Genomic DNA, 20,812 nt, shown 5'->3' with positions numbered 1-20,812 from the left:
GGTTTTCGGGTCATTGACCTGACATGGAAGGTCACCCGATGAGCTAGGACCTTAAAATTGGATATTATCGGCTTCGTCTCGTGACGGGCAGCATGCCCGTTTTTTCCGCGAAGCTCTAGCTCGATCAGGGGCCAAACGCGAGGGGGGAGGGGGGTCGTAGTTTGTACCAACCCCCCTTGTGCCGTCGAAGGACGCAAAATGGCCTGTGCCGGCAAGGGTTTATGTAGGGGAGAGCGGGGCCAGTTGAACCACTTTTTATATATTGACATGCACAGCGAGATCTAGTTGTCATATCGAAAAATGCACAATGCCATGAAAAACTATGCTCTTTTGGCTTTATTTTAAGATATGTAAAATTATGTTTCAAACATATTTTGCTGCCAAACGCATGCTTATAAAACAGCTCTACGCCCGTTTCAAATGACCCCGATGCGAGGGTCAATTGAACCAGCCCATGGGGTCAATTGCACCTATCCTTAACAATGGGATGTTTTCCTCTTTGAGGCCACTTTCTTAAGGAGATATTTTGTCCGGTTTACTTTTCCAAATGCTACATTCAATAGGTCGTTGGAAAGCTAAAAGTGCAAAGTTCCTCATAAAAGGTGACATAAAGTACATAGACTATGGTAAAATGGGCGGATGAGAAAAATGAGAAATATCTCAGGCTATAGTGTGCTTTCAAGCAAAAGGCTGGAGAAAAAGGGGTCAAACATTGACCTCTATTAAACTACTATTTCAGTTTAAAAGCTCATTTCAAATGTGGACTATTTCCTTTAATGTTTACAGCCCCTGAACAATAACCATTGCAAAGGTCACCGGGGTCCATTGAAACGGCCTGTGGCCCTGTTTCAACTGACCCTCAGAGAAGCGTTTCAATTGACCCCATCCGCTCCCGCCATCTCGCACGCGCCGTAAAGCACATGTCAAACGAGCTGGAGGGACGGCGTCATGCTGAATGAAGGGCCAAATAAGGTGTTATTCCGGAGCCAGGAGTTTTTTCTTTCAGCAAACAAAGATATATGAGATATCACAAAATATTCATAAGAACGATTTCTCCCAAACGCCCCTCAAAAACACAAAAACAAGTGTCAAATCAAAATTACCGTCCGTTTGCCGCCCAAACGCCGTTGACAAAGGAAGTGGTCGAGCGCGGATGCGCAGTGGTGTCGGCAACGCCATATGTTGCATACCTACTGTTGAAAATAAAGCCATGTTTCATCTGACCCCGTGTTTCAACTGGCCCCGCTCTCCCCTACCCTCATGTTGACGAAGTCTGAAAATTGCATGACCCTGACCCAAGAAACCTTTGACCTGTGGCCTATTTCTCGAGACTATGTTTGGCCATGTTTGAGACCATGTTTGGCCGGAATCGTGATTCGGCGTATGTCGGCTCCATTTCTATACCTATCTTTTTTTTTTTAGTTGAGAAAATTATCGTTTCAGGGCTGTGACGAAAAATAAGTGGCCTAAATCTGACTTGAGAAAACAGGATTTGGGGGTACCTACCCTCAGAGGCGGATCCAGCTCAGTTTTTTTTTTGGGGGGGGGAAGGGGGGGCAAACCATAACAATTTATCGATTCTTTCCATGCATCGTCCATAGGCGTAATGTTAAAATTATGCCGTTTGGGGGGGGGGGCAAATGCCCATTTTGCCCCCCCTGGATCCGCCACTGGGTACCCTAGCGCAAGCCCCAGGATTTGGGGCTTGGTTCCTTGCATGAGTTGCCCCCCCCCTCCCAAAGCGCAAGTCTGGATCCGCCAGTGGATATCGTCGCAGAAGTAAAGGGGAGGGGCAAATATATGCCCCCCCCCAGCGGTCGGCGGGTGGCGCGGAGCGGAGGCCCAGTGGCCGCCGGGTTTAAAGGGACCCTCCCACCTTCAAAAAAGTTAATGAAATGGCATGAAAGTGATGTCGCTCGGCTCAGAAAGAGCAAAAACCAATATCTACCAAATTTCATCGAAAAATATTCACCGGTTTTCAAGATATTAGACTTTTACTTTTGTTTACTTTTTGGGATCTCCGCTGTTCCTAGCGACTTTATTTGAAAGTGCGGCATTTGTTGCGCGCAAAGCAGCATATACCACCGCGTGCTACCAAACGTTTTAGTAAAAGATTTAAAAATCGTTAGATCTGCGCTGACGTCACAAATTCTAAGGGGGCATACCAATGCATTAGCCCCTTAGAATCCGAAAACTGCAAGTTTGAAATTCCATATCTCCGAATTAAAGCATTTTTCGATGTTGTGAGTGCCCAAACCGGTATTTTCAGGCCATGGCCACCAATTTGGCTATCTCAACTCAAAACTAATGTTAAGGTGGGATGGTCACTTTAAATTCCATACGGACCGCAAGCGTTCCGCATAGTGGACGGCGGCCTTTACAGGAGAATTCAGAGCCCCTGATTACCCCATAGACCAATTCTCGTCAAAATCCGAGAGATGAGACTGTAAAATTGGCAAAAAAGGGGAAAGATATATCGTAGAGTGCCCCTGCTATTGAATGGTGTAAGATTTATCAAAATCAGTTTAGTCATTACTGAGCATGGGCTTGTCTGCTAATCTTGTCTGCTTTTTAGACACTACCTATTTCAGCCACCTTGAACATGCGCAAATAACTGCGTCAAATTTCGCGCTTTGCATCGGCTGCGTCATGATTGTCGATGCTGTTGTTTGGATATTTTCGCGGACGATTTCGAAGTGGTAATTGATGTTTCAAACTGATTTCTGGGTTTCTAGGCGCACTTTTCTGGAAGTTTGCAACCAAGGCCCTATATACCAGGTAGGGTCGTCCGGCGATTCTACCTTTTCGTGACGTCAGCTCGTGACGTCATTTGGAGTCAAGTCTCGAAGCCCCGTTCAATTCCCATGTAAATGAGCGATTTTCGAAGCACTGTAGAATGAAGTCTGCACAAGATATATCAAACCTAAGTGTCTTATCTGAAAGAACAGACAATTTTCTGCAAGTTATCTATTACGTGTTTTTCGCTAAATCTTTTGCTTTTTTCACAAAAGCGTAAAATGTCCCCCATGTCTCCGCAGCCTCCCTGCCGCCGGCCGCCGCGCGGTCGCGGTAGTGTAGTGGTTAGCGTGCCCGCGCAGTATTCCAAAGGTCCCGAGTTCGAATCTATGCGGTGCGGAACTTTAATTGCAATTCCAAGCTGAATATACGCACATCCATAATAAATTATTATTCGTATAGCTAAACTGTCACCAAGCTATCCATATAAATTGACTTCACCCAAAATATCGGCAAGATTCTATTAAAATATAAATTCAAATATGGCGACTTGGACTGCCGCGTGCGTTAGGCTCCGCCCATAGCTCCGCCCACATGCGTGACGTCATTAGTGTTAGTGGACACGCAGAGAGATAGGGGACGACATGGGCCTGTTTGCAACTTGGAATGCTGTGTGCGAGTGTATCTCAATTGAGATATGCGTAAGCTGCTGTGCTTTGAACTTTTTCACATATGTTGATATGTGTGGCATGGCAGAGCGTGCCCAGCGTATGTCAATGTTGACTTTGACTTGGTCAAGGACTTGGTGCGGCTTGGAATCAGTGGGGGAAACTGTGGTCAAATCTTCTATTTTTGGAAGCCTTCCATTTTTGGAAGGACCTTCCATAAATGGGTATGCATTTTCCAAAAATGGAAGGCTTCCAAAATTGGAAGGTCTAATCTCAGTGTTCCCAACTGTGATTCACATTCTTTGATTTAAGTTACGGCCTTTTTAAATGTGTAACATTAATAGTTGATTTTGCCATTTATGATCATTGATATAAGGAGAAGCAGCAGTGCTAGTGTTGGTAATACAGGCATGCTATGTCAATGTACATAGTGATATAATAGCATGGTGTCCTGGCGCACTGCTCTCTTTTTCTACTTCTAGAGGACACATAGAAATTCAGAAGAGAAAACAGCTGGTCAATAATCAACCAGGAGGAACACAGCTATAGCCCTGACAAAAAATGGTTTAAATTAAACTTACTATTCCTCATATAAATTGAAGATTCATGCTCCTTCGATAGAAAGTAACACGAAAAACGGCGCAGCAACGCCTATTTAATTCGTCCCATATTCCGGAAAAAACATTGAAAAATGACGAGACCTCCACCCAAATGTTTGGCAAAAGCCTTAAAAAATTGAAATCAACCACACAATATGCTAATAAATGCAGAAAACGGCAACAAATACAAGTTTTACTCGCCACTACACTCCCGAAGCCGCCGCACTCTGTCCAGACAATTCCGCACTGTAAATAAAGTCGGCGGTATCGAACAAGCATGGCCCGTCACTAAAGTACTTTTAAGGATATTTACTTTTCGTTTTTGATGCTTTTTGCTTACAAAATGTTTGATAAAGTCTTATAAAACCATCGTTTGTCGGTAAATTTTTGTCAATTTTCCACGACTCATTACTTTGAAAAATTACCTAAAATACATCCACGCTAGGATTTAGGCATCCACGCTAGATTATGGACACTTCACTATGGCGAATAGAAAGCGACCAGGGGCGATAGTCGTATTTGCCTCATGTTCGGCGGAAATCGGTAAGTTCCAACATATGCGCAACATTTTCTATATTTGGGTACGATGACGTCGTCAGCGTACCCATTTTTGGAAGGTGCGTACCCATATATAGAAAATCCTTCCAAAAATGGAAGGCTTTCTAAAAATGGAAGATTTGACCACAGTTTCCCCGACTGGAATGGATTCAGATTCGACCAATCGACAGCATCGAGAAACGCTTTAATTCGGAGATATTTAATTTCGAAGTTGCAGTTTTATGATTCTAAGGGGCTGCATTTGAACGTCCCCTTAGAATTTGTGATGTCAGCGCAGGTCGAGCAATTTTAAATCTATATTTTGATCTATCAATTGCTAAAAAAAAACTGTTGCCATGGTGCCCGGGCAGTCTATGCTGCTTTACATGCAACATCTGCCACTTTTTGAAGAAACAGAATTATTGCTTCCGAATTACGTCAGGAACAGTGGAGGCCCCAAAAAGTAAACAAAAGTAAAAGTCATATCTCAAAAACTGGTGAATGTTTTTCAGTGAAATTCAGTTCCATAAATGAGGGTGACAATGATGCCTGCAGCCCGGGGTGACTTTGATCATAGACCAGTTTCAGGCCTAAAATAAGCATTCTGCCGATGTGAACTGTATTTTCTATGTCAGTGGTTGAATAAAGCAATGAAGCATTATAGCAGACACTTTGGTCCCAGTTAAAATAATCGGTATTGGTAACCCTGGCGTCACTGGTAGTGTTTTCGTTCAAGGTTAAGGTTTCCTGTATCAGGCCGCTGTGCCAGGCCGAAGCATGCTGTGACGTCACTGGAAGAGAAGATAACGTACCACGCTATCAGTATCGACTGAGACTCAGATAGACTCAGACCAACTCAGGCAGACTCAAACTGACTCGACTGACACAAACTGATTCAGATCGACTCAGAACGACTCAGAATGACTCAAACGACTCAGACCGACTCACCAACTTAAATCTATTCTGATCGACTCGGACAGACTCGGAACAACTCGGGCAGACTCAAACCGACTCAGGCAGACTCAAGATAGATAGATAGATAGATAGATAGATAGATTTGTATTTCAGACTAACAGTCCATTGCTATGAGTTGATGATGGATGTACCAGATGGATGATGGATGAGCAACAAACATCGATTAAGGCACACTCCCAGTCGATGCACATTCAATGTAGCACAGCATGACAATAGAGCTTACTGAGCCAAAAGCGTCTCAGTTTTGATCTGAAACGGAGATCCCCTGAATTGATTGCTTCAATGATGCTATTGGGGCTTTGTTCAAGTCTTCTCAGAAACTTATAAATAAGTTTCCTGAACACGCTTTCACAATTCAGCACTCTAAAATATGCACATGTCATACTCGTACTCTCAAATTTCGATAACCCGATAAGTCGTTTAAGAAGGTTGTGATAGCTCACAATGAGTCGATTCATAGTTGCCTTCCTATAGTTCCACCACAGGTGTGCACAGTACATCGATGAACAGTAAGTCTCAAATAGTTTCAGTTTGACATCTACAGTACACATGTGAAACATCCTTATGATCATATTCCCTCTGACAAATAAACCTTTGTTCTGATTGGCAATATCTAGATCATCAGTCATGTCTTCCTCTATGATATGCCCAAGATATTTAACTTTATCAACACATACTAACGGCATGGGTCCTAACATAAAATCAGGTATTTTGACATTCCTCATCCCCTTTGATCTACATGACATTGCAACACTTTTTGAACTATTATACACAACATCATTTGCCATACCAAATTCATGGCACACATTCAACAGTTTTTGCATCCCTGCACTTGATGGAGAGATTAGCACCACATCATCAGCATACATCAGGTGATTGACCAATTTCCGACCTATAAGACAACCTATGCCCATTTCATTTAATCTGCTAGACAGCTCATCTATAAACACGTTGAAAAGGGGAGGTGACAAGATACCTCCCTGCCGGACACCATTGGACACTTTAAACTTTTCTGAAAAAGTGGATCCCCATTTAATGACCATTTCCTGCTCTTGGTACCAGAACGCAAGCAATCTTAGGTACACATAAGGAACACCTCTCTCTGAAAGCCTCTGAAAGAGAATTTTATGATTAACACGGTCAAACGCCTTGCTTGCATCAAGAAAACACAGATGGACAATGCTATTCATTGACTTATACTTTTCAACTATCTCTTTCAAAGTGTAAATGCATTGGTCTGTACCAAGGTTCTTTTTAAAGCCAAACTGGTTGTCCTGTGTCAACAAATAATTCTCAAGTCGTTTTTGCAGTACTACCTCGAAAAGCTTACTCACCATATTAGGGGTTGCCACAGGTCTATAATTATTCATTTCCGTGATTGAAGCAGCTTTGTTCTTTACTATTGGAACAATGCTCACCGTCATCAAAGACCTTGGGAGGAAACCATGAAGAAGGAAAGCATTGAAACACAAGCATAGTAATGTCACAAGCCTATGTGAAGCATGTAGGAGATGCTCAGGAGATATTTGATCGGGACCACCTGCCTTACCCTTTTTCAGCTCGAACAAAGCATGCCTGACCTCCTCAACAGTAACAGGTACTATTTCATTATCCTCTTCTGTATTCCATACGTTATCTTTGTCTGTCATGCTATCTGGCACGGAGTTAAGCAGATCCTTAAAATGTGTTTGCCATAAAGAAGCAATGTTAGCTTCACCAGATACGTCATTAATTGTATTTGGTCTCGGAATCTTTGCTCCTTTGACATTGCTTACTTCCTTCCAAAAACTCTTAACATCCTTATCAACAAATTTTGAAGCCAAAGACTCTTGTCGTAATTCGTTTTCATACCTTTTGATGAAGCGTATCGCTCTTTTACATTCAAGCTTAGCTTGAATGTGTGCCTGATAGATGGGACCATCCCGAGGCATTCCAGATGCTTTCCATAGCAGAAATGTTTCCCTAGAATGATCATACTTGTCAAGCTCAATCGACCGACTCGAACCGATTCAGATCGACTCAGACTGACTCAAACTAAAAATTACTGCATGCCCTACAAAAATTACCACATGCAAATCGGTCAAGTGGTTGCTGAGATATAAGCCTCTCAAAACCGTGACCACGGCGGGCCGGCCGGCCGCTCATACTCAGAAAATTTTCTGTCAATCTAAGGAAAGACTACGCTCTCTTCGCTCGCTCCGTTATAAAGACGGCACGTAACTGCAGTGTTGGAAATGTGGTCTCTTTGTCGTCCCAGCATTTTCTTCTCCGGTTGGGTTAACCCAGTCCATTGTTGTGAAGACTTCGCCCTCAAACCAGACTCATATAAACTGAATCTCCTCCTACACGGTACAACCAACGACCACGAACAACTCCTGACATTAGCACAACAGGTCCAAAATTATATTACGTCAACTAAACGTTTTTAATGACATCATGTACACCCTCGTCTGTAGTTCTGGGAACCCCTGGCACTGCTGCTGCCGGCTGCTGATCCATCTTTATTACTGAGCGGGTAAAAGTAACCACACCTACACGAGCGGCGGTCAACAAGTAGTCAATAAATGAATAAGTAACAAGAATAAGTAAGCAAACACATAGATAATAAGGTAAAAAGTGTACGAAATCAAAATGCTGATTAAGCAAAAGGCGCCATGAATCAAGTGCTAAGGCACTTTTGCGCCAATTGCATGTTCATCTTATTTTTATTTCTGTCCATTTATGTTTGTAATAAAATTCGTTGTGTGTGTGTGTGTGTGTGTGTGTGTGTGTGTGTGTGTGTGTGTGTGTGTGTGTGTGTGTGTGTGTGTGTGTGTGTGTGTGTGTGTGTGTGTGTGTGTGTTATGCCTTTCGGGACCCACTTAGGTTCGCGGTTGTTTTCTCCGTTCACCCCAGTCGAGATGCAAAGTTAATAGTTCCATGAGTCACGAAGGTTATTTAGGGCCAGCCAAACCAGCTTAGTCCGGAGTTTCTGTTAAATGTATGTATATAGATGAAAAAAAAGATTTGGTAGAATCAATTAATTTCGAAGTCGTGTATTCAGAGGGCGCCCCGGCCCCATATAAAGTTCGTGTGACTATCAACTTTGTATCTCGAATGGGCTGACCGGCGAAAACAACCGTGGCTCTGATGGGTCCCGAACGGCTAAGTGCTAGACGGGGTTAACCCACTCGAAGAATAAATGCCGGGGCCAGAGAGAGGCCTCATTTCCAGCACTCATACCACATATCATTTAATTTGGCCGGTCTTCCTGAGCCCATGGGTGGCTTTTCCGGCGTACTAGCTGAATTTGATCTGGAGTTATCGACGAAAAAATATGTGTACATCATAGTTTTTAATTTTTAGTCACGTCATATACGACGTCGCTATATGACATCATCTTGACGTCACGTAGGGTCAACATTGCAAACATGGTACATTAGACCTGGCAGAGTATGAAATCACTACTCCTTCTGCTTGATTTAGCCTTAGATCATTTTCGGCGCCAAAATAACGTATTTCATATTCCTCCATGACTTGTAGTGGTGCGGTCACGTTACTGAATTGAATCAGGTGACCCTTAGCCTCAGGGGAAAAAAAATCCGAAATATACAAGTTATGACGCCTTGGAAGGCCTCTAAGTTTCATCTCCTTGTGAAGGTTCCTCTGGCACCGAGGGCGTTGCGAAGCTGCGGCATCTGAGGACCGTGCAGAGGTTCACTTACGATATTATAGGTCATTGACCTAACCTGACCCGAAAATGCGATTGGTGTCAAAAGATCTGGCTAAGGGTTAGTAATGCTAACTTTCAGCTCTCTATCGCCGACGTGCTCTGAATTCTGAATCGAAAAAAATCTGAATCGGGAAAAAATATCCAGGGGTGGGGGAGGGGGCACCAGCACCTCTCCCTTGGCCGGCGAGGGTTAACCCGCGCCCTGCTGGGGGTCCTGGATTTCCACGCCCTGCTGGGGGGGGGGGGTGTTTGAACACCCCCCCCTTGTAACTCGGCTCCTGGGCCACGTAGCGATACGCGGAAGGCGGCGTTCGAAAGACCGTAAAAAATAATGACGAAATCACTTCGGTCAATTTTTTGGTCAGGTCAAAGGTCAGGTCACCAGAGGTCATTGAAGGCAAAATTTCGCCGATTTCCAGGTCGAATGTCGAAAATTTCCAAGAAGCCAACGCATAACTCGGGAACCAATAGAGCTACAGCGCCGCGGAAAAGCGCATTCGATAGCCCTATTAACGCCCTTTCTGAGTAATTCTCTCAGATTTGACCTAACGTCAACGGTTTTGCCTGCAGGGGGCAAAAACTGCAAAAATAGCCGATTTTTTCGAAAACAGTTTTTCTGCAATAACTTTTGACCCAAGCCTTGTACGAGCTTACTTTTACCGGCATCGTGTTCCTCTCGTCAAGACGCATCGAATGAACTATGAATTGACCTTGAAAGGTCAACTTGAAAATTTGACCTCAGGTCAAGGTCATGACCTGACCGGAAAGGGTCATGTTGCATATCAGTCGATCCGTATCGTCGAGCTGAACACATCTAAGGCGTTTTCATCGCTCTAGCATGCCTCTATCAAAGGTTATTTGCGAAAAACTGTTAGATACCATTCGTGACCTAAGATGACCTCAGGGCATAAACAAGGGTCACGGACACCATTTTCAAGTTCAGTGTGTCTAAACCACTTGTAATTCGGTGTTTGGGAGTGTTTATAATGTCTTTCATCCAAAAGAGGCGCATTTCAATTTTCTCCCATTGACTTATAATGGGGAGGTCGCAAAATTGACCTTAGGTCATCGATATCAAAATTCTGAGATATACATTTTGTACATGCTATTGCTCTTAGCAATCGCTGAAAGTTTCAAAGCGATCGGTCACTCGGTGTAGCTATGACAGACATTGAAAGTTTTTATGAGGTGAGGTCACTTCAAGTGACCTGGTGACCTGACCTTGGATGACCTTGGTCTGAAATTTTCACAACATGTGTAGAATTGATGTATGGTAAGGTGTACCAAAAACGGCGGCGCTCCGCGCCGCCGTTTTTGAGATATTCGCGAAAAACCACAAGGGGGGGTGTTCAAACACCCCCCCCCAGCAGGGCGCGGGTTAAGATCAAACTTTTATGAAATGCATATTGCATACAGGACGGGGCGGAAAGATTTACCCATTATAAAAGCGCTTGTTATGTCTTTTTTAAGTTTGTTTTCTTGGTATTCTGCACACATAGGTATCACAAGCGCATCGTTTGGATATGTTCACAAAATTACAACTCCGCTGTATGAAATAAAGTAATTATGACCGAGTGGCCTGTTTGGCAGATAGGTAACAGCCCGGCGGCAACTGATTCTTTTGACAGATGACAGTTCAGCGGCGACTGACTCTCGTGTGACCCCTCCCCCGCAGGTGGGACCGCGATGTCGTCCAGTGAGCGGCCCGTGTAAGCGTCCCAGTCAGTCTCTCGGTCATGTCCGGTGGTGGCGGCCCGCCGGCCAGCGCGGCGGCCACTGCTGCCGGCCAACAGTTCGGAACGCTCTGGATACAGGACCAGAACGGTAACCACACCGCCGGCCCAGCCACCCTCCCCAGACCGGCCAGCCGTCCTCACTGGGCCGGCCAGCCGCACTGCTGCAATACTCATAGACCCGCCCTTAGACGGGACAGCGCCATTTTTCGACGGTGAATTTGTAACGTCGCTCCGTGAAGCTGGTTTATGAATCGATCATTGCATCATTAATGAGCCCATGCCTTCGCGCCTTGTGTCGTACTCGTGGCCTCGCTAACTTTTGCCTGACCTCTCTGTCTTCGTCCTATCTTTCTCTTATTTCAACCCCTGGACTGTCTTTGACCTCCTGAGTCCTTATCTGTGACCTCCTTATCTTTGACCTCTCTCTCTCTCTCTCTCTCTCTCTCTCTCTCTCTCTCTCTCTCTCTCTCTCTCTCTCTCTCTCTCTCTCTCTCTCTCCCTCTCTCTCTCTCCCTCTCTCCTCTTCCCGCCTGACCTCCGTGTCTGTGTCTCTGACCCGTTTCCCTGACCTCTGTCTCTGACCCGTGTCCCTGACCTCTGTCTCTGACCTGTCCGTCTGTGGGGCACCGCAGGCGTTTCTCAGATGATCCGAGTGCTGCAGGCCACGCCGACCAAGCCGGCGGCGGCCGGCGGCTCTGTGGTGACCTCTGCGGCGGCGCCCGCGCCGGCCGGGGGCGCCGCGCCCGCGCCGCAGGTGGTGCGCGCCATCATCAAGACGGCGGCGCCGGCCGGACAGGCGGCGCACGTGGTGCGCCGGGTGCAGCTGCAGCCGTCCGGCCAGGTCGGGAGCCCTCCGGGGCAGTCCGGGGCAGCGAGGGCTGGGATGGGAGCCCTCCGGGGCAGTCCGGGGTAGGGAGGGCTGGGAACCCTGACAGTCCGAGGCAGGGAATGGGAACACTCCGGGACAGTCCAGTTGAGGGGTGAGGACGAGGAACCCTCCCCGTCGTCGGCACCTCGCGTCCTGTCTGACTGTGGGTGTTTGTGTTTCAGTCTGTCTGGACTCTGTGTGTCTGTCTGTGTTTCGGTCGTCCATTTGACTCTGTATGTCTGTGTTTCAGTGTGACTGTGTATGTTTCAGTCCCTCTGACTCTGTGCGCCTGTGTTTCAGTCGTCGGTGGTTGCCCGCGCCTCGCGGCCCGTCATTACTCCCGGTAAGTAGGCCGTGCCACGCGCCGGGACAGCGGGGTGGGTCTGTCGAGACCAGCCGCCCGCGGGGACTCAGCGCCTGGCACCGGCCGCCACAGTCCGGTGCTCTCTCGGACAGGCAGCGGGAACACTCCGATAGGCGGCGGTAACAGTGACCACTGCAATAGAATTAGCTCATCGTGATTTAGTATGGACGGATTTATTGACTGTCTGTAGACTTCATTCTGTCTTTTTCATTCTGTGCAACAGGTCTAGCATTCGGCGCTGCGTAGAATATGTCCCATGGTGTGTGTTGCTGCGCGCCGGGCCCCGAGCTCTCACCTCGCGGCTGCGCTGCCCCCCCCCCCCGCCGCGCCTGACGCCGTGCCCGTGTTACAGGCGCTCAGATCGTCACCATATCGGCGCAGCAGGCGCAGCAACTGCAGACGGGCAGCTCGCCTCTGGTCAGTATATAACGGACACGCCCGACACGCGGTCAGCGCCCGCGCGGCCTGTAACTTAGTCAGCGTGTCATGTGCCTGTGGATGTTCACGCCAGGCTGTTACGTCTGTAGTTCCATCGGTCTGTGGACCGTGTATGAACCGTCTGTGAGCTGCCTGTGAACCGTCTGTGAGCTGCCTGTGAACCGTCTCTGCGCCGCCTGTGAACCGTCTGTGAGCCGACTGTGCTCCGCCTGTGAGCCGTTTGTGAGTCTATGAACCGTCTCTGCGCCGCTTGTGAGTCGCGTATGAGACCTCTGTGAGCCCTCTGCGAGCCGTTTGTGAGCTGTCTCGACGTCTGCGCTCCGTCTTTGGGCCGTCTGTGAGTCTGTGCACTGTCTGCGCGCCGTCTGTGGGCCGTTTGACGTCTGTGACCCCTCTGAGCCGTCTGTGCTCTGTCTGTGCGTCGTCTGTTTGATGTCTTTGAGCCCTCTGAGCCGCCTGTGAGCCCTTTGAGCCGCTTCTTGGCCGTCTGACGTCCTTCTGCGTCTGCCCAGCGGCGCACCCTGTTCACTGCCCGGCGGAACGGCACACCGAAGCGGCGCGTGCTGCCGTCCGGACCGCCGGCCGGCGTCGGCGCGGCGCCCGCCGAGCCGCGGCCGGCGCCGCGGGCCCGGCCGGATCCGGAGCCGGAGCTGGTGGATCTGGACGAGTCGTCGCCGTCACCGGAGCTGGCTCCGCTGCCGCCCGCCTCTCTGCTGGTGCGCGCTGAGCCGCCGTCGCCGCCGGGCCGGCCGGCGGCGGGCGCCGGCGGGCGCGCCGCCTTCCTCTCGCCGATCCTGGACCACAGCGGCGCCAGGAAGCGGCACCCGGCCGACCCCGACCTCTGGCCAGACGGGTGAGAGGGGATGGTGGAGGACGGAGGGGGAGTGGGAGACGGAGAGACGGGGACGGGTGAGTGGGAGGGGCGAGGGGAGAAGGAGGAGGGATAATTGGAGATAGAGTGACAGGGACGAGGATAGTAGGGGTAAGTATGGGAAGGGGAAAGTTATAGGAGACGAGGACTGGGAAAGGACGAGGTGAGTGAGGGACGGGGCTGGCCCTGAGCTGGGGCTGGGACTGGCCGACCGGCATTAGGTCGTGGAGTGGCTGTTGTGCTGGCCGTGGCGTCCGAGTCGGAATGTTGAATACTACGGGCGCCGCCCTCTGTCCTGACTCTCCCCTGCACTGACTCAGCCCTCTGTCCTGATTATGCCCTCTGTCCTGACTACGCCCCCTGTCCTGACGCTGCCCCTCCCCTGACTCAGCCCTCTGTCCTGACTCCGCCCTCTCCTGACTCCGCCCTCTGTCCTGACGCTGCCCCTCCTCTGACTCAGTCCCAGTTACTCAGCACTAGTCTGCCCTATCTCCGCCCCTGCCCTGACACCGCCCCTCCCTCCCTCCCTCCCTCGCAGTAAGCGGAGACGGACAGAGAAGGCCAGCAAAGGACTGCGACACTTTTCGATGAAGGTCTGCGAAAAAGTGCGAGCCAAGGGCATCACCAGTTATAACGAGGTGAGCTGCGCGGCCAGGGAGCCGGGGGAGGCGGGCCGTGACGGGACGGCGGGCACGGTGCGGGCGGCGGCTAATAACTAGTACTTTGCAGTTGGTCACTTGGAACTCGGCTGTGTCCTGCCTGATCATAAAATGGTCTGTGGTGAGCTGTATTATTGGTGGCAGGGGCGAGGTCGCGGGCTGAGCTGATGGCGAGTGTTGCTACAACCCGCAGGTGGCGGCTGGGCTGCCTGTAACCACTAAGCGCCCACAGGTGGCGGGCCGTTGCGTGCTGAACTGACCGTCTGCTGACCGGACGGCGGTGCCCCCAGGTGGCGGACGAGCTGGTGGCCGAGCTGACGGAGACGAGCGGCCGTTGCGAGTCGCCCTCCGAACAGCACTGCGACCAGAAAAATATCCGACGCCGCGTCTACGACGCGCTCAACGTGCTCATGGCCATGAACATCATCAGCAAGGAGCGCAAGGAGATAAAGTGGCTCGGCCTGCCGACCAACTCGCTGCAGGTGGGCCGCGCGCGACCAGCTCGCCGTCACCGGCGGCTGTGTGTTTCGTTTTCAAACACTCCATTTATTGTGTGTTTTTGTTAGCCAGGTGGGCAAGAACAGTAGTCAGCAGAGCTTCTCACGCTGCATCGCTAACGTTATTTAATGATCTTGATCATTAAATGTCGATCAGACTGGTGAATTTAGTGATCAGTTAAACAGTTCCATCTGTCTGGTATAACATCCTGTATCGTAAGTCCCTATCCTTGTAACGATCATCATTTATGGAGCGGGCCGGAGTGGTTGGAACCAGCGCTCTCTGCCTGCCGTTCTCAGCTCCACCCGCTGAGTGCCGAGTCTCGCTGTGGACCAGGGCTGCGGAGTCGGAGTTGGAGTCGGAGTCGGAGTCGGTCGGAGTCGACAGTTGTGACCGGAGTCGGAGTCGGAGTCGGAGTCGATATTGGAAACCCCAGCCGGAGTCGGAGTCGTAGTCACCGAAAGTCTGTCGACTCCGCAGCCCTGCCATGTGTGCGGAGTCGGAGTCGGGAGTTGGAGTCGATCGGAGTCGACATTTCTGCCCGGAGTCTGAGTCGGAGTCGGAATTGGTTTTTGAAAGCCGGAGTCGGAGTCGGAGTCGCCGTAAATCCATCAACCCCGCAGCCCCGCTGTGGACATTCTCCGGCCATTCTCAGCTCCACCCGCTGAGTGCCGAGTCTCGCGGTGGACATTCTCTGGCCGTTCTCAGCCCACTACCGAGTCTCGCTGTGGACATTCTCCGGCCATTCACTGCTGAGTCTCGCAGTGGACGTTTTCCGGCCGTTCACTGCTCACTGCCGAGTCTCGCGCTGGACGCAGTCAGCTGGACAGTGTTTCGGGTCCACTCTGTGCTCCCAATCTACGTCTAATCTTTGCGCCTGCGCCATCTGGCGGTACTATGGCCTGAGCAGCACGCGGTGTGTGCCTGTGTCAGTTACATATCTCACTCGTGTGCGGGTGTTGACGGCAGCTTCCCCCGGCAGGAGTGTAAGATGTGTCCTGTGTCAGTTACACGTCTCACTCGTATGCGGGGTGCAGCTGACGGCAGCTTCCCTCGGCAGGAGTGTAAGAACCTGGAGCGCGAGAAGGTGCAGAGGATGCAGCGCATCAACCTGAAGACGCAGCAGCTGAAGGACCTGCTTCTGCAGCAGATCGCCTTCAAAAATCTGGTGGAGAGGAACCGCAAGGTGGGTGGTCGGGTGAGAAAGGGGGAGGGGCAGCCGGGAGAGGGGAGCTGGGGAGGCAGACAGCCGCTAGGGCATGGCTCGGGAGACTCGGTACACCCTGTGTGTCAATCAGACAGCCTTTGAAGTGATGTTACTGTGACTGTTCCCTGTCGGTGTCCCGCGACGATCGGTCTCAGCTGCCGTTCTGGTATGTTATTGTGACCCGGTGTCTGACCCGGTGTGTCTGACCCGGCGGTGACCTGGTGTGTTGTGTCTGACCCGGTGTGTTGTGTCTGACCCGGCGGTAACCCGGTGTGTTGTGTCTGACCCGGTGTGTTGTGTCTGACCCGGTGTGTTGTGTCTGACCCGGTGTGTTGTGTCTGACCCGGCGGTAACCCGGTGTGTTGTGTCTGACCCGGTGTGTCTGACCCGGCGGTTACCCGGTGTGTTGTGTCTGACCCGGTGTGTTGTGTCTGACCCGGTGTGTTGTGTCTGACCCGGTGTGTTGTGTCTGACCCGGTGTGTTGTGTCCGACCCGGTGTGTTGTGTCCGACCCGGCGGTGACCCGGTGTATTGTATCTGACCCGGTGTGTTATGTCTGACCCAGTCTCGTGTGTAACCCGCTGTGTTTGCCCGCCGCCAGGCCGAGGAGGAGGGCGGCCCGCCGCCGCCCAACTCCACCGTCCAGCTACCCTTCATCATCGTCAACACCAACAAAAAGACGGTCATCGACTGCAGCATATCCAACGACAAGTGAGCCGACACGGGGCCGGTGGCGCCACCACTAACCAGTCCGGGCCGGTGCAGCGGGAAATACGCCCGCTGCTGTTGGGTGCTTAAATGAAATGACTTGACGTTGCCATTCCGTCTGATTGCTTTGCATTCTTAGTAAGTACCTATATATCGCCCTTAGTCTTTTTCTATATCCCTCTCAAAACGTGATCACTGACATCTTTTTCATTTCTGCACAGAATGGAATACCTGTTCAACTTTGATGACACGTTCGAGATTCACGACGACATCGAAGTCCTCAAGAGGATGGGTCTGGCGTTAGGTGAGTGGTCACTTTGGACCGGAGGAAATGTAGGGGATGGGCCTGGCGGTAGGTGAGTGGTCACTTTGGACCGGGGTGAATGTAGAGGATGGTCTGGCGTTAGGTGAGTGATCACTGGTCGCTGGACCACGGGGCGCTAGGCTAGGGGATGGGCCTGCCATGGAACTTATTTACGAATTTATCGGAACTTCAGCCGTTTTGGACAGCGAGTCCAGTCATGTAGGACAGCGATCCCAGCAAAGGTGATCGCCTGCCGCTCCCCTGGCCTCTTGCCCTGGCCGTACAATCGGTGTCGGACTCCTCCGGCCGTGTGGTCGGTGTCGGGCCCCCGCCGGCGGCGCGATAGGCGTCTGTAGCGCCGCGATAGGACAGCGCCGCGCTCACACCCGTGCCGTGCCCTCACAGGACTGGAGAACGGCACCTGTCGAGACGAGGACGTCGAGAAGGCCAAGGCCATGGTGCCGCCGGCGCTGGCGCCCTACATAGACCGTGAGTGGACGCCGCCGCCGGACTGTAATTCTCGCCCCCGTCCCCTGCAGGGAGCGGGCCGCTGTTCACATCACTGCAGGGAGCGAGCCGCCCTTCATACCCCTGCAGGGAACGGACCGACCCACCTATCCCTGCAGGGGAACGTTACCACCCTTCCCGCCCCTGTCCCGCTACAGAGAGCAGCCCCCCTCCCTCCCCCCCACACCACTGCAGCTGGAAGCGGGCCGCCTCGCCGGGATCCCCACCGTGCACCATAAACCGCTTCATCACACACGGTTTTGCGCTCTTTCTTGCCGAGATCAAACATCTGCCAAAATTTCGCAAGATCCGTTTCTACACTGGATTTTTTCTTCAGATCATTCGACTTCCAAATGCCGTTTTCATATTTATCAGACATCTAGTGGAGTAGTGAAGAATTTTCTTTGATAGGGCAAAGTGACACAAAACGGATTAATTTTTACAAAATCAGCCTTATGTAGCAAGCTTTGATTAATTTTCGCCGATCATGTGGAACATTGCCACGTATTTTATCTTCGGCAACTGCGCATCATTTTTTAGGTGAATATACGACTTTAATTGTCATTTGAAACTTCAACTTATGCCAAGTTCATGGCCTAATTTTTTAAACATGCTACATACTTGTCATGCCCGTATCATAAGAAACTTATAAACAACTGCTTATGTCGGTAAGCACCACAGTCCTTTATTTTTGCGTCGCCCCCAAACCCAAATATTCAGAGCGGTCGGTTATGAGCGTGTGTGGTCGTGTGACGGCAGAGCTGGCGCGAGACGGCGTCGACTCGGAGCTGCCCTCGGAGCTGGCCGGCTCGCTGCAGGCGCGCGCCGGCCCTGACAGCGGCACGTCCACCTCGGAGCGCGGCGACTCGGCCACGCCCAGCATCGACTTCGACACGGACGAGGACGAGGAGGACGAGGACGACGACGTGCTCTACCTGGAGGACCAGTGAGGGCGGCGGGAGGACCGGTGAGGACCGCCGCCGGACCGGTGAGGGCCGGTGCTCCGGCCCTGTGCGGGGACGGTGTGATAGACGGGCCGACTCTCGGCTGCTGGCCCGGTCCAGCGCTCCGGCGCGGTCCGGGGCGGTGCGACAGACACTCGACTGGTGCCCCGCGCCGTGGACAGTGACGGCCGCCGGGGCTGTCGCCGCCGGCCGCCGGCCGGGTGGCGGGCTCGGCTCTACCAGGACCGGCCATGATATACCGTTCGTGGTGTGCCCAGGTCGCCGCGGCTCCGACAGCGTAACGGCGCTGCCGACCTGCGAGAAGTTTTTATTTGTGTTTGTGAGCTCGGATGTGGAGTGAGAGCGATTACCGTGTGTTTTTATACGGGCGGGTGTTTGGTGCGACTGGCGGCGTGTGAGCGCTGTGGGCTGTAGTCCGGTGTGGAGCGCTGTGGGCCGTGGGGCCGGTGTGAGCGCTGTGGGCCGCAGTCCGGTTTGAGCGCTGTGGGCCGTGGGGCCGCCAGCGCCGCTGGTGACCGGCGGGGTCGCGGGGCTGGGCCGCTCGCTGGCCGTGCCGGGCTAGCGCCGCCGCTCGGGGCCAGCGGCAGCGGAGGACACGCCGGCCCGATCTCTGTACTGCCGTCTGCAGCGTGTATAGCGAATAATATGCAGGCCGATTGTGACTGGTTTGTCTCGTGCGCGGCCAGCGCACAGAACCGTTGGACCCGGTCCTCTCTCTCTCAGCACTGAAAAAATGTTATATTATGCGCCAAAAGAATGGCGGGCAGATGAAAGGATGCCTGGATATAATTATCAATGGGCATGACGATGACGGCAGACGGCGGACGTATGATGCCCAGTATCAGGGCTGCAAAGTCGAGCCGCGGCGGACAGTTCTGCCCCAAGTCTGAGTCGGATTCATAGTCGCCGATATCTAATCGACACTTACGGAATCTTAATCGACATTACCTAGCTTAAAGTCGTGTTCTTTTGTGGGGGCATTTTATGTTCGCTCGCTATCGGTCATGTTCTGCGGTGTGCTGATTTCTATATGACCAAGTGGTCTAACCCGGGTCGAATCAGGGCTGGGGAGTGGGCACCGTGTACGGTCCGAAGCCGGGGGCACCCGGAGTGTAAACCCTCCTGTGTCCTCCCGGAGACTAGCGGTGACCTCGCACTGGTAGAGGCTGATTTGCTCTGAGATTGAGTGCCGTCCAGATTAGTGTTGAGGATCTGCGGAGTGAACCCTACACATTTTAGCTTCACCACAAACAAGTTAATAGCAGTTCTTGTTGCCGAAGCGTCATTATTCTTTTCCTCAGGTCTAAAATGTTAATTGTTTTCAAAACGGGCTTCGTTGAGGAAACTAAATATTATAATCAAATATTTCGGCTTTATTGATCCAGTGAAACAAAACCAGTGAACAAGGCTGATCAATAAAGCCGAAATATTTGGTTATAATATTTAGTTTCCTCAGCGAAGCCCGTTTTGAATACAATTAACTTTTTAGACAGCAGTTCTTGTCTTACCTACCGGGCATTTATAATCGCGAACTAAAGCACATCATTCGATAGCCCATAGAACTCGGTGACTATCCTTGCATCCATCATGACACTGAGCTGTGTGATTGCGCCTTGTTGCCAGCTGTGAGAGACGCAAATTAATATCTGATAATATTTTTCGTTTCATATTGTTCTTTTGGCATTCAGCTTTCACTGGAAAACGAAAAAACATGCCTATGATGTTAACCCTCGCCCGTATAGGGGGGGGGGGGGTCGAACGGACCCCCTTCCATGGTTTTTCGCGAATAACTCGCGTAAAAAGCGGCCGATCGCGACGAAACTTTCAGTACCCTCGCGTTCATCAATTTCACACCTACCCTGAAAATTTCATGACCCTGACCCAAATGACCTTTGACCTGTGACCTACTTTTCGAGACCATGTTTGGCTGGAATCGCGATTCGGCGTATGTCGGCTCGCATTAGCCGCGCGTTTGCAGTCTTTTCGTGGTTTCAAGCGTTCAAACGTGTGATATGATGTTGCCCCCATGCATTAGGGTGGGTGTCAAGGTCACCTGAAGGTCAGGTCAGGTCATTGACCTTTGATGACCTCGCTTCACTTTTTCGAGTTTTACATGTTTCTAGGCCAGTTTTTGGAGCTGAATTCGAATTTAGCAACCATATAAACATTTATGAAGTAGTTTTAGTGCCTTCGTAACATGTTACGAAGCTGTCAGAGGCGGTTGCCACCTACTACGAATACCCTTACTGGTTGACCTGACCTGACCTGACCCGACCTGGCCTAAATACATGAAGACATCTGTGATCAAAACTAACATGATATTCGTGATCAGCACCCCGAAAAACCCCATAGCAGCCACACTTTACGACGTTCTAACAGGTCCCGATTTTCCCGCCTTTGGGGTCATTGACCTGACCTGCAATGTCAACCAATGACCTAGGACCTTAAAATTGGGTATCA

The 20,812-nt window shown here is 50.9% G+C and overlaps 1 protein-coding gene across 2 annotated transcripts; it reads left to right on the top strand.

The window, feature by feature from the left end:
• Positions 1–2,614: 2,614 nt before the first annotated feature.
• Positions 2,615–19,014, top strand: LOC122383332 (transcription factor Dp-1-like). 2 transcript variants are annotated; one of them, XM_043369756.1, is made up of 13 exons: positions 2,615–2,699; positions 10,903–11,051; positions 11,596–11,804; positions 12,132–12,174; positions 12,548–12,612; positions 13,146–13,486; positions 14,043–14,142; positions 14,454–14,645; positions 15,722–15,847; positions 16,470–16,579; positions 16,798–16,880; positions 17,286–17,369; positions 18,147–19,014. In XM_043369756.1, exons 2-13 carry the CDS (start codon positions 10,964–10,966, stop codon positions 18,335–18,337), a joined length of 1,632 nt encoding a protein of 543 aa, XP_043225691.1. In that variant the 5' UTR covers positions 2,615–2,699; positions 10,903–10,963; the 3' UTR covers positions 18,338–19,014. The 2 variants fall into 2 exon arrangements, with proteins under 2 accessions (XP_043225691.1, XP_043225607.1); XM_043369672.1 differs by lacking the exon at positions 2,615–2,699 and adding an exon at positions 3,389–3,437.
• The last annotated feature ends 1,798 nt before the right edge of the window (positions 19,015–20,812 follow it).

The sequence above is a fragment of the Amphibalanus amphitrite genome, unplaced genomic scaffold, assembly GCF_019059575.1.
Source record: "Amphibalanus amphitrite isolate SeventyFive unplaced genomic scaffold, NRLGWU_Aamphi_draft 000001F_arrow, whole genome shotgun sequence".
NCBI classification, from domain to species: domain Eukaryota; kingdom Metazoa; phylum Arthropoda; class Thecostraca; order Balanomorpha; family Balanidae; genus Amphibalanus; species Amphibalanus amphitrite.
The sequence above is the reverse complement of the archived record's forward strand: the minus strand, read 5'-3'. Positions and strand labels throughout refer to the sequence as shown.

What these genes read in the sequence shown, in the direction of transcription:
- LOC122383332 (XM_043369756.1), top strand. Translation starts at nt 10,964, where the DNA reads ATGTCCGGTGGTGGCGGCCCGCCGGCCAGCGCGGCGGCCACTGCTGCC. An exon ending in CTGGATACAGGACCAGAACG is followed by an intron (nt 11,052 to 11,595) that starts GTAACCACACCG and finishes GGGGCACCGCAG; the next exon opens with GCGTTTCTCAGATGATCCGA. An exon ending in GCATCACCAGTTATAACGAG is followed by an intron (nt 14,143 to 14,453) that starts GTGAGCTGCGCG and finishes CGGTGCCCCCAG; the next exon opens with GTGGCGGACGAGCTGGTGGC.